At 46.4% G+C, this 18,531-nt stretch overlaps 1 protein-coding gene across 1 annotated transcript in view; it reads right to left on the minus strand.

The window, feature by feature from the left end:
- Positions 1-18,531, minus strand: part of LOC103247565 (POTE ankyrin domain family member G-like) — a 52,970-nt gene that overhangs the window by 10,470 nt on the left and 23,969 nt on the right. Inside the window, 1 exon segment of the mRNA XM_073004860.1 lies at positions 14,184-14,307. Within this exon segment, the coding sequence (XP_072860961.1) occupies positions 14,184-14,307 (124 nt within the window).

The raw sequence follows: 18,531 nt of genomic DNA on the forward strand, positions 1-18,531 counted from the left end.
CATAAACGAATGGACAGAGATGAAAACCATGACACGAGAAATACGTGACAAATGCACAAGCTTCAGTAACTGACTCGATCAACTGGAAGAAAGAGTATCAGCGATTGAGGATCAAATGAATGAAATGAAGCGAGAAGAGAAACCAAAAGAAAAAAGAAGAAAAAGAAATGAACAAAGCCTGCAAGAAGTATGGGATTATGTAAAAAGACCAAATCTACGTCTGATTGGGGTGCCTGAAAGTGAGGGGGAAAATGGAACTAAGTTGGAAAACACTCTTCAGGATATCATCCAGGAGGACTTCCCCAACCTAGTAGGGCAGGCCAACATTCAAATCCAGGAAATACAGAGAACGCCACAAAGATACTCCTCGAGAAGAGCAACTCCAAGACACATAATTGCCAGATTCACCAAAGTTGAAATGAAGGAAAAAATCTTAAGGGCAGCCAGAGAGAAAGGTCGGGTTACCCACAAAGGGAAGCCCATTAGACTAACAGCAGATCTCTTGGCAGAAACTACAAGCCAGAAGAGAGTGGGGGCCGATATTCAACATTCTTAAAGAAAAGAATTTTAAACCTAAAATTTCATATCTAGCCAAACTAAGTTTCATAAGTGAAGGAGAAATAAAATCCTTTACAGATAAGCAAATGCTTAGAGATTTTGTCACCACCAGGCCTGCCTTACAAGAGACCCTGAAGGAAGCACTAAACATGGAAAGGAACAACCGGTACCAGCCATTGCAAAAACATGCCAAAACGTAAAGACCATCGAGGCTAGGAAGAAACTACATCAACTAATGAGCAAAATAACCAGTTAATATCATAATGGCAGGATCAAGTTCACCCATAACAATCTTAACCTTAAATGTAAATGGACTAAATGCTCCAATTAAAAGACACAGACTGGCAAACTGGATAAAGAGTCAAGACCCATCAGTCTGCTGTATTCAGGAGACCTATCTCACATGCAGAGACATACATAGGCTCAAAATAAAGGGATGGAGGAAGATCTACCAAGCAAATGGAGAACAAAAAAAAGCAGGGGTTGCAATACTAGTCTCTGATAAAACAGACTTTAAACCATCAAAGATCAAAAGAGACAAAGAAGGCCATTACATAATGGTAAAGGGATCAATTCAACAGGAAGAGCTAACTATCCTAAATATATATGTACCCAATACAGGAGCACCCAGATTCATAAAGCAAGTCCTTAGAGACTTACAAAGAGACTTAGACTCCCATACAATAATAATGGGAGACTTCAACACTCCACTGTCAACATTAGACAGATCAACGAGACAGAAAGTTAACAAGGATATCCAGGAATTGAACTCATCTCTGCAGCAAGCAGACCTAATAGACATCTATAGAACTCTCCAGCCCAAATCAACAGAATATACATTCTTCTCAGCACCACATCACACTTATTCCAAAATTGACCACACAATTGGAAGTAAAGCACTCCTCAGCAAATGTACAAGAACAGAAATTATAACAAACTGTCTCTCAGACCACAGTGCAATCAAACTAGAACTCAGGACTAAGAAACTCAATCAAAACTGCTCAACTACATGGAAGCTGAACAACCTGCTCCTGAATGACTACTGGGTACATAATGAAATGAAGGCAGAAATAAAGATGTTCTTTGAAACCAATGAGAACAAAGATACAACATACCAGAATCTCTGGGACACATTTAAAGCAGTGTGTAGAGGGAAATTTATAGCACTAAATGCCCACAAGAGAAAGCAGGAAAGATCTAAAATTGACACTTTAACATCACAATTAAAAGAACTAGAGAAGCAAGAGCAAACACATTCGAAAGCTAGCAGAAGGCAAGAAATAACTAAGATCAGAGCAGAACTGAAGGAGATAGACACGCAAAAAACCCTCCAAAAAATCAATGAATCCAGGAGTTGGTTTTTTGAAAAGATCAACAAAATTGACAGACCGCTAGCAAGACTAATAAAGAAGAAAAGAGAGAAGAATCAAATAGACGCAATAAAAAATGATAAAGGGGATATCACCACCGACCCCACAGAAATACAAACTACCATCAGAGAATACTATAAACACCTCTATGCAAATAAACTGGAAAATCTAGAAGAAATGGATAATTTCCTGGACACTTACACTCTTCCAAGACTAAACCAGGAAGAAGTTGAATCCCTGAATAGACCAATAGCAGGCTCTGAAATTGAGGCAATAATTAATAGCCTATCAACCAAAAAAAGTCCAGGACCAGATGGATTCACAGCCGAATTCTACCAGAGGTACAAGGAGGAATTGGTACCATTCCTTCTGAAACTATTCCAATCAATAGAAAAAGAGGGAATCCTCCCTAACTCATTTTATGAGGCCAACATCATCCTGATACCAAAGCCTGGCAGAGACACAACAAAAAAAAGAGAATTTTAGACCAATATCCCTGATGAACATCGATGCAAAAATCCTCAATAAAACACTGGCAAACCGGATTCAGCAGCACATCACAAAGCTTATCCACCATGATCAAGTGGGCTTCACCCCTGGGATGCAAGGCTGGTTCAACATTTGCAAATCAATAAACATAATCCAGCATATAAACAGAACCAAAGACAAGAACCACATCATTATCTCAATAGATGCAGAAAAGGCTTTGACAAAATTCAACAGCCCTTCATGCTAAAAATGCTCAATAAATTCGGTATTGATGGAATGTACCTCAAAATAATAAGAGCTATTTATGACAAACCCACAGCCAATATCATACTGAATGGGCAAAAACAGGGAAAATTTCCTTTGAAAACTGGCACAAGACAGGGATGCCCTCTCTCACCACTCCTATTCAACATAGTGTTGGAAGTTCTGGCTAGGGCAATCAGGCAAGAGAAAGAAATAAAGGGTGTTCAGTTAGGAAAAGAAGAAGTCAAATTGTCTCTCTTTGCAGATGACATGATTGTATATTTAGAAAACCCCATTGTCTCAGCCCAAAATCTCTTTAAGCTGATAAGCAACTTCAGCAAAGTCTCAGGATACAAAATTAATGTGCAAAAATCACAAGCATTCTTATACATCAGTAACAGACAAAGAGAGAGCCAAATCATGAATGAACTTCCATTCACAATTGCTTCAAAGAGAATAAAATACCTAGGAATCCAACTTACAAGGGATGTAAAGGAACTCTTCAAGGAGAACTACAAACCACTGCTCAGTGATATAAAAGAGGACACGAACAAATGGAAGAACATACCATGCTCATGGACAGGAAGAATCAATATCGTGAAAATGGCCATACTTCCCAAGGTTATTTATAGATTCAATGCCATCCCCATCAAGCTACCAATGAGCTTCTTCACAGAATTGGAAAAAACTGCTTTAAAGTTCATATGGAACCAAAAAAGAGCCCGCATCTCCAAGACAATCCTAAAACAAAAGAACAAAGCTGGAGGCATCACGCTACCTGACTTCAAACTATACTACAAGGCTACAGTAACCAAAACAGCATGGTACTGGTACCAAAACAGAGATATAGACCAATGGAACAGAACAGAGTCCTCAGAAATAATACCACACATCTACAGCCATCTGATCTTTGACAAACCTGACAAAAACAAGAAATGGGGAAAGGATTCCCTATTTAATAAATGGTGCTGGGAAAATTGGTTAGCCATAAGTAGAAAGCTGAAACTGGATCCTTTCCTTACTCCTTATACGAAAATTAATTCAAGATGGATTAGAGACTTAAATGTTAGACCTAATACCATAAAAACCCTAGAAGAAAACCTAGGTAGTACCATTCAGGACATAGGCATGGGCAAAGACTTCATGTCTAAAAAACAAAAAGCAATGGCAGCAAAAACCAAAATTGACAAATGGGATCTAATTAAACTAAAGCGCTTCTGCACAGCAAAAAAAACTACCATCAGAGTGAACAGGCAACCCACAGAATGGGAGAAAATTTTTGCAATCTACTCATCTGATAAAGGGCTAATATCCAGAACCTACAAAGAACTCAAACAAATTTACAAGAAAAAAACAAAGAACCCCATTAAAAAGTGGGCAAAGGATAGGAACAGACAGTTCTCAAAAGAAGACATTCATACAGCCAACAGACACATGAAAAAAGGCTCATCATCACTGGCCATCAGAGAAATGCAAATCAAAACCACAATGAGATACCATCTCACACCAGTTAGAATGGCGATCATTAAAAAGTCAGGAAACAACAGGTGCTGGAGAGGATGTGGAGAAATAGGAGCACTTTTACACTGTTGGTGGGATTGTAAACTAGTTCAACCATTATGGAAAACAGTATGGCGATTCCTCAAGGATCTAGAACTAGATGTACCATATGACCCAGCCATCCCATTACTGGGTATATACCCAAAGGATTATAAATCATGCTGCTATAAAGACACATGCACACGTATGTTTATTGCGGCACTATTCACAATAGCAAAGACTTGGAATCAACCCAAATGTCCATCAGTGACAGACAGGATTAAGAAAATGTGGCACATATACACCATGGAATACTATGCAGCCATAAAAAAGGAGGAGTTCGTGTCCTTTGTAGAGACATGGCTGCAGCTGGAAACCATCATTCTTAGCAAACTATCACAAGAACAGAAAACCAAACACCACATGTTCTCACTCATAGGTGGGAACTGAACAATGAGATCACTTGGACTCGGGAAGGGGAACATCACACACCGGGGCCTATCATGGAGAGGGGGGAGGGGGGAGGGATTGCATTGGGAGTTATACCTGATGTAAATGACGAGTTGATGGGTGCTGATGAGTTGATGGGTGCAGCACACCAACATGGCACAAATATACATATGTAACAAACCTGCATGTTATGCACATGTACCCTAGAACTTAAAGTATAATAATAAATAAATAAATAAATAAATAAGTAAAAAAAAAAAAAAAAACCAGTAACAAATTTTGAAATATATTTACTTGCAATAAAATGTTATCTATAATATACATTCTTTAAATGTTAACCCTTAAGTTACTCAGAAATTCAAGAACAAAGTAAAAGCCACCATGAGTCACAATCATATATTCTTTACTATCATCTTTGCCACAGAACTTCTGCACTTGATCTTTCTTTTATTTTTCTGATAATTTGTGTTTGTTCCTCCCTAAATGGCTCCAAGTTAACTCTTATGAGAAAGTTTCAAACCCCCTTCTCTCATCATCATGCCCCAAACTTTGTCAAAAAAAAAAAAGTCTCAGAGGTATTATATTGAGTTATTTAGGCCAAAGTCAACAAATGGATCTTAGAATAAGACTTTGAAAAGAATGTAATACTCTATGCTAGGCATGGTGGCTCCTGCCTGTAATTCCAGCACTTTAGGAGGTTATGGCAGAAAGATGACATGAGGCCGGGAATTTGAGACCAGCCAGAGCAACATAGTGATACCATACTCTCAACAACAACAACAACAACAACAAACCACATTGAAAAAACTAGCCAGGCATGGTGCCTTATGTTTGCAGCTCCAACTAGTTGGGAGACCAAGGCAAAAGGATGGATGGGACTCAGAGTTCATGGCGGTGGTGAATTATGACAAAATCACTGCACTTCTGCCTGGATGAGAGACAAAGACCATATCTGAAAAAAACACAAAATAATCATATAAATAAGGATTCTAATGCCGTAAGCCTTTCCCTAGGCTGTAAATGTTTTATGCTCATTTGAATTGCATTTTAAAACATAAAGTCCTCCTCAAGATGGCTTGTGGAGGCAACCAAGAAGCCCGCAGTGCCATACAAGCCCTGAGGCATGGACTGGAGCCCTAAAGCAAGCACACACCCTGCCACTGAGCCTGCTGCTCCTTTCCTCTGTCTGGCTCCATTTGCAGCACAGTTGTTGCACTGAGGCTTGTGCATACCTGGCAAGGCCAAGCTGGATCAAAGAGCAACGAGCCAAGTCTGCAAGGGTGTGCCAGGAGCCGGTGTACCAGCACACCAACCTCACTCGCTGCCGTTCAGGGTACATCATTCCTTCTATCCTAGAGGTAGGGCCTCAGTGCCATCTGCTTTTCCTTAGGCCTCTGCTCCAGCAGCCATCAGGTGGCAAGCCCTCAGGCTGTGGGAACCTGACCATCCCTACTTCCTTCAGTGGATGAGGTTGGTGACTGGTCCAACTGCTACATACACACCCTTGCCAAGATGGCAGGTTGCTCTTTAGGCCAGCTTGGCTTTGCCTGTCATGAACAGGCCCCAGCTACCCACATACTGCTCTGAGTGAGCTTGTCCTGCCTAAGGCCAAATTCTAAGTCTGGAAAGGGCCACAGAAAGCCTAGACCCCTGGATTGCAATCCTGGCTGCTTTCTTCACTTGAATGTAAAGTTCTCCTTCAGACGGCCTGTGGTCTGCCTCTTGGCAACAAAGAAGCCCGCAGTGCCATCTGAGCCCTGGGGAATTGACTGGAGCCCTAAAGGCAGTGAACACCCTGCTCCTGAGCCTGCTACTCCTTTCCTCTGTATGACTCCATTTGTAAGACAATTGTTGCACTGGGGTTTGTGCACGCCAGGCAAGGCCAAGCTGGCTCGAAGAGCAACCAGCCACCTCTACAAGGGTGTGCCAGGAGCCGGTGGAGCAGCCACCAACCTCACTCACTGCCACTCATGGTACATCAGTTCTACCCTAGAGGTAGGGCCCCAGTGCCATCTGCTTTTCCTCAGGCCTCTGCTCCTTCAGCCATCAGGTGGCAGCCACACAGTCTGTTGGAATCTGGCCATCCCTGCTTCCTTAGTGGGTGAGGTTGGTGGCTGCTCCACCTGCTCTGGGTGAACCTTTGCAGAGGTGGCTGGTTGCTCTTTGAGGCAGCTTGGCCTTGCCTGGCATACACAGACTCCAGGTACAGACATTCTGCTCCGAGTGAACTTGTCCTGCCTGGGTCCAAATTCTACGCCTGGCCAGGGCCACAGAAACCCTAGGAACCTGGGTGGAGATCCTTCCTGCTTTCTGCACTTGAATATAAAGTCCTCCTCAAGACAGCCAGTGGTCTGCCTCTTGGCAACAAAGAAGCCCACGGTGCCATCTGAGCCCTGAGGAATTGACTGGAGCCCTAAAGGCAGCGCACACCCTGCTCCTGAGCCTCCTGCTCCTTTTCTCTGTGTGGCTCCATTTGTAAGACAATTGTTGCACTGAGGCTTGTGCATGCCAGGCAAGGCCAAGCTGGCTCAAAGAGCAACCAGCCAACTCTGCAAGGGTGTGCCAGGAGCCGGTGGATCAGCCACCAACCTCACTCACTGCTGGTCATATCATTTCCTCTACCCTAGAGGTAAGGCCTCAGTGTCATCTGCTTTTCCTCAGGCCTCTGCTACATCAGCCATCAGGAGGCAGCCACTCAGGCTGCGGGAACATGGCCATCCCTGCTTCGTTCAGTGGGTGACATTGAAGGCTGGTCCAACTGCTACAGACGCACCATTGCAGACATGGCTCGTTCCCCTTTGAACCAGGTTGGCCTTACCTGGCATGCACATACCCCAGCTACCCACATGCTGCTCCGAGTGACCTTGTCCTGCCTGGGGCCAAATTCTAAGTCTGGCCAAGGCCACAGAAGGCCTAGTCCTTTGGGTTTCAATCCTGGCTGCTTTCTTCACTTGAACATAAAGCACAGGCCACCAACCTCGCTCACTGCCACTCATGGTACATCAGTTCTACCCTAGAGGTAGGGCCCCAGTGCCATCTGCTTTTCCTCAGACCTCTGCTCCTTCAGCCATCAGGGGGCAGCCACTCAGGCTGTTGGAATCCCACCATCCCTGCTTCCTTGAGTGGGTGAGGTTTGTGGCTGCTCCTTCTGCTCCAGGGGAACCCTTACAGGGGTGGCTGGTTGCTCTTTGAGCCAGCTTGGCCTTGCCTGGCATGCACAGACAGCAGGTACTAAAGTGCTGCTCTGAGTAAGCTTGTCCTGTCTAAGGCCAAACTCTAAGTCTGGTCAGGGCCACAGAAGACCTAGGCCCCTGGGTGGAAATCCTTTCTGCTTTCTGCACTTGAACATAAAGTCCTCCTCAAGATGGCCTGTGGTCTGCCTTTTGGCAAAGAAGAAGCCCACAGTGCCATCTGAGCCCTGAGGAATTGACTGGAGCCCTAAAGGCAGCGCACACCCTGCTCCTGAGCCTGCTGCTCTTTTCCTCAATGTGGCTCCATTTGTAAGACAATTGTACCACTGAGGCTTGTTCATGCCAGGCAAGGCCAAGCTGGCTCAAAGAGCAACCAGCCACCTCTGCAAGGGTGTGCGAGGAGCAGGTGGACCAGCCACCAACCTCACTCACTGCCGCTTGTGTACCTCATTTCTTCTACCCTAGAGGTAAGGCCTCAGTGCCATCTGCTTTTCCTCAGGCCTCTGCTCTGTCAGCCATCAAGTGGCAGCCAGTCCGGCTTTTGGGACCTGGCCATCTCTACTTCCTTGAGTGGGTGAGGTTGGCGGCTGGTGCAACTGCTCGTGGCACACCCTTGCAGAGGTGGCTGGTTGCTCTTTGAGCCAGGATGGCCTTGCCTTTCATGCACATGCCCCAGCTGCTCTGAGTGATTTTGTGCTGCCTGGGGCCAAATTTTAAATCTGTCCAGGGCCACAGAAGGCAGAGTCCTCAGGCCTCTACTCCATCAGCACCTGCTTCAGGCACACCTTTGCAGAGGAGGCTGGTTGCTCTTTGAGCCAGCTTGGCCTTGCCTGGCATGCACAGACTCCAGATACGGACATTCTGCTCCGAGTGAACTCGTCCTGCCTGGGTTCAAATTCTACCCCTGGCCAGGGCCACAGAAGGCCTAGGCCCCTGGGAGGAAATCCTGGCTGCTTTCTGCACTTGACCATAAAGTCCTCCTCAACATGGCCTGTGGTCTGCCTCTTGGCAACAAAGAAGCCCGCGATGCCATCTGAGCCCTGAGGAATTGACTGGAGCCCTAAAGGCAGCGCACACCCTGCTCCTGAGCCTCCTGCTCCTTTTCTCTGTGTGGCTCCATTTGTAAGACAATTGTTGCACTGAGGCTTGTGCATGCCAGGCAAGGCCAAGCTGGCTCAAAGAGCAACCAGCCAATTCTGCAAGGGTGTGCCAGGAGCCGGTGGACCAACCACCAACCTCACTCGCTGCCAGTCAAGGTACATAATTTCTTCTACCCTAGTGGCAAGGCCTCAGTGTCATCTGCTTTTCCTCAGGCCTCTGCTCCATCAGCCATCAGGTGGCAGCCACTCAGTCTGTTGGAATCTGGCCATCCCTGCTTCCTTGACTGGGTGAGGTTGGTGGCTGCTCCACCTGCTTCAGGGGCACCCTTGCAGAGGTGGCTGGTTGCTCTTTGAGCCAGCTTGGCCTTGCCTGGCATGCACAGAATGCAGGTACCAAAGTGCTGCTCTGAGTGATCTTGTCCTGCCTGAGGCCAAATTCTAAGTCTTGCCAGGGCCACAGAAGGCCTAGGACTCTGGGTGGAAATCCTGGCTGCTTTCTGCACTTGAACATAAAGTTCTCCTCAAGATGGCCTGTGGTCTAACTCTTCACAATGAAGAAGCCCGCAGTGCCATCTGAGCCCTGAGGAATTGACTGGGGCCCTAAAGGCAGCACACACCCTGCTCCTGAGCCTGCTGCTCATTTCCTCTATATGACTCCATTTGTAAGACAGTTGTTGCACTGAAGCTTGTGCATGCGGGGCAAGGCCAAGCTGGCTTGCAACCAGCCAACTCTGCAAGGGTGTGCCAGGAGCCGGTGGACCAGCCTCCAACCTCACTCACTGCCACTCGTGTACCTCATTTCCTCTACCCTAGAGGTAAGGCCTCAGTGCCGTCTGCTTTTCCACAGGCCTCTGCTCCATCAGCCATCAGGTGGCAGCCAGTCCGGCTTTTGGGACCTGGCCATCCCTACTTCCCTGAGTGGGTGAGGTTGAACGCTGGTGCAACTGCTCCAGGCGCACCATTGCAGAGGTGGCTGGTTGCTCTTTGAGCCACCATGGCCTTGCCTGGCATGCACATGCCCCAGCTGCTCCGAGTGATCTTGTTCTGCCTGGGACCAAATTTTAAATCTGCCCAGGGCCACAGAAGGCAGGGTCCTCAGGCCTTTGCTCCATCAGCACCTCCTCCAGGCACACCCTTGCAGAGGTGGCTGGTTGCTCTTTGAGCCAGCTTGGCCTTGCCTGGCATGCACAGACCGCAGGTACCGATGTTCTGCTCTGAGTGAACTAGTCCTGCCTGTGGCCACATTCAAAGTCTGGCCAGGGCCACAGAATGCCTAGTGTCTGGACTGCAATCCTGGCTGCTTTCTGCACTTGAACATAAAGTCCTCCTCAAGACAGCCTGTGGTCTGCCTCTTGGCAACAAAGAAGCCCACAGTGCCATCTGAGCCCTGAGGAATTGACTGGCGTTTTAAAGGCAGCACACACCCTGCTCTAGAGACTGCTGCTCATTTCCTCTATATGTCTCTATTTGTAAGACAATTGTTACACTGAGGTTGTGCATGCTGGGCAAGGCCAAGCTGGCTCAAAGAGCAACCAGCCACCTCTGCAAGGGTGTGCCAGGAGCAGGTGGACCAGCCACCAACCTCACTCGCTGCCGCTTGTGTACCTCATTTCTTCTACCCTAGAGGTAAGGCCTCAGTGCCATCTGCTTTTCCACAGGCCTCTGCTCTGTCAGCCATCAAGTGGCAGCCAGTCCGGCTTTTGGGACCTGGCCATCCCCACTTCCTTCAGTGGGTGAGGGTGGCGGCTGGTGCAACTGCTCCTGGCACACCCTTGCAGAGGTGGCTGGTTGCTCTTTGAGCCAGGATGGCCTTGCCTGGCATGCACATGCCCCAGCTGCTCCAAGTGATCTTGCGCTGCCTGGGGCCAAATTTTAAATCTGCCCAGGGCCACAGGAGGCAGAGTCCTCAGGCCTCTACTCCATCAGCACCTGCTCCAGGCACACCTTTGCAGAGGTGACTGGTTGCTCTTTGAGCCACCTTGGCCTTGCCTGGCATGCACAGACCGCAGGTACCGATGTGCTGCTCTGAGTCACCTTGTCCTACCTGGGTTCAAATTCTACCCCTGGCCAGGGCCACAGAAACCCTAGGAACCTGGGTGGAAATCCTGGCTGCTTTCTGCACTTGACCATGAAGTCCTCCTCAACATGGCCTGTGGTCTGCCTCTTGGCAACAAAGAAGCCCGCGATGCCATCTGAGCCCTGAGGAATTGACTGGAGCCCTAAAGGCAGCGCACACCCTGCTCCTGAGCCTCCTGCTCCTTTTCTCTGTGTGGCTCCATTTGTAAGACAATTGTTGCACTGAGGCTTGTGCATGCCAGGCAAGGCCAAGCTGGCTCAAAGAGCAACCAGCCACCTCTGCAAGGGTGTGCCAGGAGCCGGTGGACCAACCACCAACCTCACTCGCTGCCGGTCAAGGTACATAATTTCTTCTACCCTAGTGGCAAGGCCTCAGTGTCATCTGCTTTTCCTCGGGCCTCTGCTCCATCAGCCATCAAGTGGCAGCCACTCAGGCTGTTGGAATCTGGCCATTCCTGCTTCCTTCAGTAGGTGAGGTTGCTGGCTGGTCCACCGGTTCCAAGTGTACCATTGCAGTGGTGGCTGGTTTTTCTTTGAGCCAGCTTGGCCTTGCCTGGCATGCAGAGGCCCCAGCTACTGAAATGCTGCTCTGAGTGAGCTTGTCCTGCCTTGGGCCAAATTCTAAGTCTGGTCAAGGCCACTGAAGGCCGAGTCCCCTGGTTGGTAATCCTGGCTGTTTTCTGTTTTGGAACATGAAGTCCTTCTCAAGAAGGCCTGTGGTCTGCCTCTTTAAAACCAGAAGCCCGCAGTGCCATATGAGCCCTGAGGCATGGACCGGAGCCCCAAAGGCAGTGCACACCCTGCTCCTGAGCCTGCTGCTCATTTCCTCTATATGGCTCCATTTGTAAGACAATTGTTGCACTGAGGCTTGTGCATGCCAGGCAAGGCCAAGCTGGCTCGAAGAGCAACCAGCCACCTTTGCAAGGGTGTGCCAGGAGCCACAGGCCTCTGCTCCATCAACCATCAGGTGGCAGCCACTCAGTCTGTTGGAATCTGGCCATCCCTGCTTCCTTGACTGGGTGAGGTTGGTGGCTGCTCCACCTGCTTCAGGGGCACCCTTGCAGAGGTGGCTGGTTGCTCTTTGAGCGAGCTTGGCCTTGCCTGGCATGCACAGAATGCAGGTACCAAAGTGCTGCTCTGAGTGATCTTGTCCTGCCTGAGGCCAAATTCTAAGTCCCGCCAGGGCCACAGAAGGCCTAGGCCCCTTGGTGGAAATTCTGGCTGCTTTCTGCACTTGAGTATAAAGTCCTCCTCAGAGGGCCTGTGATCTACCTCTTCCGCAATGAAGAAGCCCGCAGTGCCATCTGAGCCCTGAGGAATTGACTGGAGCTCTAAAGGCAGCACACACCCTGCTCCTGAGCCTGCTGCTCTTTTCCTCAATATGGTTCCATTTGTAAGACAGTTGTTGCACTGAGGCTTGTGCATGCGGGGCAAGGCCAAGCTGGCTTGCAACCAGCCAACTCTGCAAGGGTGTGCCAGGAGCCAGTGGACCAGCCTCCAACCTCATTCACTGCCACTCGTGTACCTCATTTCTTCTACCTTAGAGGTAAGGCCTCAGTGCCATCTGCTTTTCCACAGGCCTCTGCTCCATCAGCCATCAGGTGGCAGCCAGTCTGGCTTTTGGGACCTGGCCATCCCTACTTCCCTGAGTGGGTGAGGTTGGACGCTGGTGCAACTGCTCCAGGCACACCGTTGCAGAGGTGGCTGGTTGCTCTTTGAGCCACCATGGCCTTGCCTGGCATGCACATGCCCCAGCTGCTCCGAGTGATCTTGTTCTGCCTGGGACCAAATTTTAAATCTGCCCAGGGTAACAGAAGGCAGGGTCCTCAGGCCTCTGCTCCATCAGCACCTGCTCCAGGCACACCCTTGCAGAGGTGGCTGGTTGCTCTTTGAGCCAGCTTGGCCTTGCCTGGCATGCACAGACCGCAGGTACCGATGTTCTGCTCTGAGTCAGCTTGTCCTGCCTGTGGCCACATTCAAAATCTGGCCAGGGCTACAGAATGCCTAGTCCCTGGATTGCAATCCTGGCTGCTTTCTGCCCTTGAACATAAAGTCCTCCTCAAGACAGCCTGTGGTCTGCCTCTTGGCAACAAAGAAGCCCACAGTGCCATCTGAGCCCTGAGGAATTGACTGGAGCCTAAAGGCAGCACACACCCTGCTCCTGAGACTGCTGCTCATTTCCTCTATATGTCTCCATTTGTAAGACAATTGTTACACTGAGGCTTGTGCATGCCAGGCAAGGCCAAGCTGGTTCAAAGAGCAACCAGCCACCTCTGCAAGGGTGTGCCAGGAGCAGGTGGACCAGCCACCAACCTCACTCATTGTCGCTTGTGTTCCTCATTTCTTCTACCGTAGAGGTAAAGCCTCAGTGCCATCTGCTTTTCCACAGGCCTCTACTCCATCAGCCATCAAGTGGCAGCCAGTCCGGCTTTTGGGACCTGGCCATCCCTACTTCCTTGAGTGGGTGAGTTTGGCGGCTGGTGTAACTGCTCCTGGCACACCCTTGCAGAGGTAGCTGGTTGCTCTTTGAGCCAGGATGGCCTTGCCTTTCATGCACATGCCTCAGCTGCTCCGAGTGATCTTGTGCTGCCTGGGCCCAAATTTTAAATCTGCCCAGGGCCACAGGAGGCAGAGTCCTAAGGCCTATACTCCATCAGCACCTGCTCCAGGTGCACCTTTCCAGAGGTGGCTGGTTGCTCTTTGAGCCAGCTTGGCCTTGCCTGGCATGCACAGACTCCAGGTATGGACATTCTGCTCCAAGTGGACTTGTCCTGCCTGGGTTCAAATTCTACCCCTGGCCAGGGCCACAGAAACCCTAGGAACCTGGGTAGAAATCCTGGCTGCTTTCTGCGCTTGACCATAAAGTCCTCCTCAAGACGGCCTCTGGTCTGCCTCTTGGGAATGAAGAAGCCTGCAGTGCCATCTGAGCCCTGAGGAATTGACTGGAGCCCTAAAGGCAGCCCACACCCTGCTCCTGAGCCTGCTGCTCCTTTCCTCTATATGGATCCATTTGTAAGACAAGTGTTACACTGAGGCTTGTGCATGCCATGCCACATATGTGTGTATATATATGTTTTAAAAATCCTTTATCCTTTCCAAAATGCATCAAGTTATATTTTTAAACAAATACATATATTAAAACATTTGAAAATGACTAAAGAAAATACCTCAGAATTCATTTTCTTTTCAGCCACTTCCATCTGCTCTTGTTTACCAGTCAGAATCTCTTCTTGTGACATTCCAGCGATCTGTTCTTCCAAAACTTGCTTCTGGGTATCATTTTGTTCATCACTAGAAGACATTTTGATTTTCATGAAATACTGGAGGTATCCCTAAAATGATCTACAGGGCAAGATGGTGCCATCAGATGTCATTCACACAATGCATATCTGCACATTAATCCAAGACAAGGCAAAGGGGTCTCACATCTCTTAAACCAGCTCTCCCCAACCATGTTGGCACCAGGGACTGGTTTTGTGGAAGGTAATTTTTCTGTAGACCTGAGTTGGGGGATGGTTGCAGGATGATTCAAGCACATAACATTCATTGTGCACATTATTTATATTATTACTTATATATAATGAAATAATTACATAGCTCACCATAATGTAGAATCACTGGGAGCCTTAGCTTGTTTTCCTGAAACTAGATGGTCCCATCTGGGGGTGACAGGAGATGGTGACAGATCATAAAGGATTAGATTCTCATAAGGAGTGAACAACCTAGATCCCCTGTGTAAGCAGCTTACAAGAGGGTTTGAGTCACACTCCTATGACAATCTAATGCCACCACCGATCTGACAGGAAGAGGAGCTCAGGCAGTAATGTGAGTGACAGAGAGTGGCTTTAAACAGATGAAGCTTTGCTTGCTCACCTGCCACTAGCCTCCTGCTGTGTGGCCCAGGTCCCAACAGGCCAGGGACTGGTACTGGTCCATGGCCTGGGGATTGGGAAGCCAGCCCTGTGTTAACCCATACTTTTTATCTTTATTTTTTGGAAACACTTTCCACTTATATTCTTGATTCCTCTGTATTTTATAGACAACTTAGAAATTCCTTTTGGAACAAGACAGGGTCTAATATTGCGTTTTTAACATACAACTTTGAATTAATTTTATCTGAGTATGTGACAGAGATGTGAAATAAACTAATCCTTAATCACTTTCAATTTTACTTTTATTTCATGCATATTAAGAATAAAACTGGGAAGTCCTAGGCAGAGCAACTGGGCAAGAGAAATAAAGGACATCCAAATTGGAAAAAAGAAAATCAAACTATCTCTTCATCAATTATATGATCTTATCCCTAGAAAACCCTAAAGACTTCTACAAAACACTCTTTGACTTGATAAATAAATTCAGTAAAGTCTCAGAGACTACAAAATGTACAAATACCAATGAGTAGTACCACTATACACCACCTACAGCCAAGCTGTGCATCACAACAAGAACCCAGTCCCCTTGACAATGGCTGCAAAAGAGTAAAATACCTAGGAAAATACTTAACGAAGCAGGTGAGTCAGCTATAAAAGGATAACTGGAAAACACCACTGAAGAAAATCAGAGATGACACAAATAAATGAACATACATCCTATGCTCCTGGACTGAAAGCATTGATATTGCGAAAATGACCACAGTGCCCAAAGCAGTCTACAGATCCAATACAGTTTCTATCCAAGTACCAACGTCATTCTTCACAGAGTTATTTTAAAAAGCTGACATTCATGTAGCACCACAAAAGAGCCCGAATAGCAATGCACACACAGAACAAAAGGAACAAACATGTTGGCATCACATGACCTGAAAACTGTAATTATTTTTAATGAGGTAAAAATGTATAAGAATATCACTGTTATTGTACAGAGGAGACAGTGAACAAGAAAAGAAAAGGAATTTAAAAAGAGAATATCACTACCATATACATATATTAACTGACAGACTAAAGTCTCCTACTGGAGATTATGTTAAGTCTTGAGCAAAAGCTTCTAGAAATACTAAAAACAGAAACAAGACAAATAATTTTAAGGAATAAATTTTACAGAGAAATATGTATTTTAAAAAAAGAAAACAGATCTTCCTGAGAGCTATTATTAACCAATTCATCTTGACCAAAATTTTAAAATGAGGTGTAAAATTCTGGAATATAAAATAGATTCATTTTGACCATAGCTAATTGAAGGCAACTTTTAAACCAAAAATGTTCAGTTAAAGTTGAGTCTAACTTAGGAAAGAAACGACCTGTACCAATGGTAACAAGAAGCCACCCAGAGCCAGTTTGAAATCTAGTTAACCAATCAATGACCACTGGTCTTGCTCACCAACCACTACAGATGTGAGCAGCTTGCTTCTGAAATACAGCCAAGCAGCAGCACCTGCTCCATCAGAAGAGCCAGTGCCTGACCAGTATTCTTCTTACTGTAGGAAGCAAAAAAATTCCAACTCTGTCTTTTTATTTCAAATGCCAAAGGTTCATAATCCCTTGAAAAGAATTTGTAAGTCCATTAAATGTGCCACCCCAATTTTTAGAAAACTAAAAAGTGAGTGGCCGGGTGCAGTGGCTCACGCCTGTAATCCTAGCACTTTGAAGGGCTGAAGTGGGTGGATCACCTGACGTAAAGAGTGTGAGGCCAGCCTGACCAACATGGTGAAACCCTGTCTCTACTAAAAATACAAAAATTAGCCAGGTGTGGCGGCAGACCCCTGTAATCCCAGTTCCTCAGGAGGCTAAGGCAGGAGAAATACATGAACCCAGGAGGCGGAGGGTGCAGTGAACTGAGACCCCACCACTGCACTCCAGCCTGGGCGATAGAGTGAGACTCCATCTCAAAAATCAAATCAAATAAAATACTAGTAAAGTTTGCAATTCCTCTGACTCAGTTTACCATAATTACAATTATGATTACTAGTAAAAGAATAAATAATGAATAACCACAACATTGGGCTTTTCACCCTAAATAAAAAAATAGTATAAAGAATGTAGCTTATTATAAAGAGCCAAAACAATTTTTTAAATGCATATAATTAGCAGGCAAAACTATTAGAGTGAACCACGTCAAACTTTTTAAAAGTGAGAATCAATCAAACAATATACCCAGGATAAACTCCACTCACTCATTTAATAAGGATTTATTAGGTAGCTACATCCAATATGCTAGGTCTTTTTCTAGGCAGTGAGGATACGGTAGTGAAAAATAAAATCCCTATTCATGAGAGTGAGATAAACACACAATAACAACAGACAGAGAAGACAAAATATACAGTACGTTAGAGGAGAAAAACTAAAGCAGGAAAATTAAATGTTTATGCGTTTGATGGGGAGGGTGGTGGGAAAGTTGGGATGGTCAGAAAAGTCTCTGCTGAGAAAGGGGATTTTTTTCTTTCTAATACGAAAAACCTTTTATTTGTATATCAAAGACTCTAAGAAATGATGATATAAGGTTAAGAGTGTTGATGTCAAGATACAAATGGATTTGAAGTTAGAGATGATAAATCACTTTGTTTCGTTGAACCTTCCCTTGGTTACGTTAGAGAGCCTCCCTGGTACACTCCCAGTTGAATCTTAAGCATGATGCGTCCGGGTAGTACATGGTTCTTCCTCAGAAAGTGGTTGTTCCATAATGTGTTTCTTTTTACCCTTTTTCTACTTCTTAGTAGAAAGGAGGTTTTAAATAAAGAACTGAAGGAATGGAAAGAGTAAGCTAGGAGGATATCTGGGGAAAAAGCATTCCAGACACAGGGAACTGCCAAGTGCAGAGGTGTGCTTGGAGTCTTTAAGCACTAGGGGTAGATAAGGGATGGCAAGAATTTCAGTGAGGCTGAAGCAGAGCAAGGGAGAGAATTAGGAGGAAATCTGACACATACTCAGAGGGAAATGGGAGGCAATCAGAAGGGCTGGGGCAGAGGACTGACACAATTTGACTTATATTTTAAGTACATCCACCGAGTTAAGAATTGATGAAAAGGGAAGTTTTTAAAAGCCAGAACTATCGATTGCCAGTCTATGACACTCATGTAGACTGTAGATGAGGGTGGCTCAGATGTAGAAGATATGACTGGCTTCTGGACATATTCTTCAGGTAGACCTGACAAGATTTACTGAGAGATTAGATGTGAGGTGTCAGAGAGAGAGAGAGAGATGAGTCAAGAATGACACTCAGATTTTTGGCAGAGCAACTGGAAGAGTTGCCCTTACCCAAAGTAGGAACAATTACATGAGGGGTAGATTTCAGGAAGGCCATCTGTAGCCCAATTTTGGATCTGACAAGTGTGTGATACCCAATAGCTAACCAAATAGAGATGTCAAGTAGGCAGGCTGATACGGAAATCTGGAATTAGGGAGAGAGATCTGAGCCAGAGACATACATTTGGAAATCACTAGCATATACATGGTAGAAAAAGTCACGAGGGTCTGGGTGCAGTGGCTCATGCCTGTAATCCCAACACTTTGTGAGGCCAAGGCAGACAGATCACCTGAGGTCAGGAGTTTGAGACCAGGCTGGCCAACATGGGGAAATGCT

The sequence above is a fragment of the Chlorocebus sabaeus genome, chromosome 2 (genome assembly GCF_047675955.1).
Source record: "Chlorocebus sabaeus isolate Y175 chromosome 2, mChlSab1.0.hap1, whole genome shotgun sequence".
NCBI lineage: Eukaryota > Metazoa > Chordata > Mammalia > Primates > Cercopithecidae > Chlorocebus > Chlorocebus sabaeus.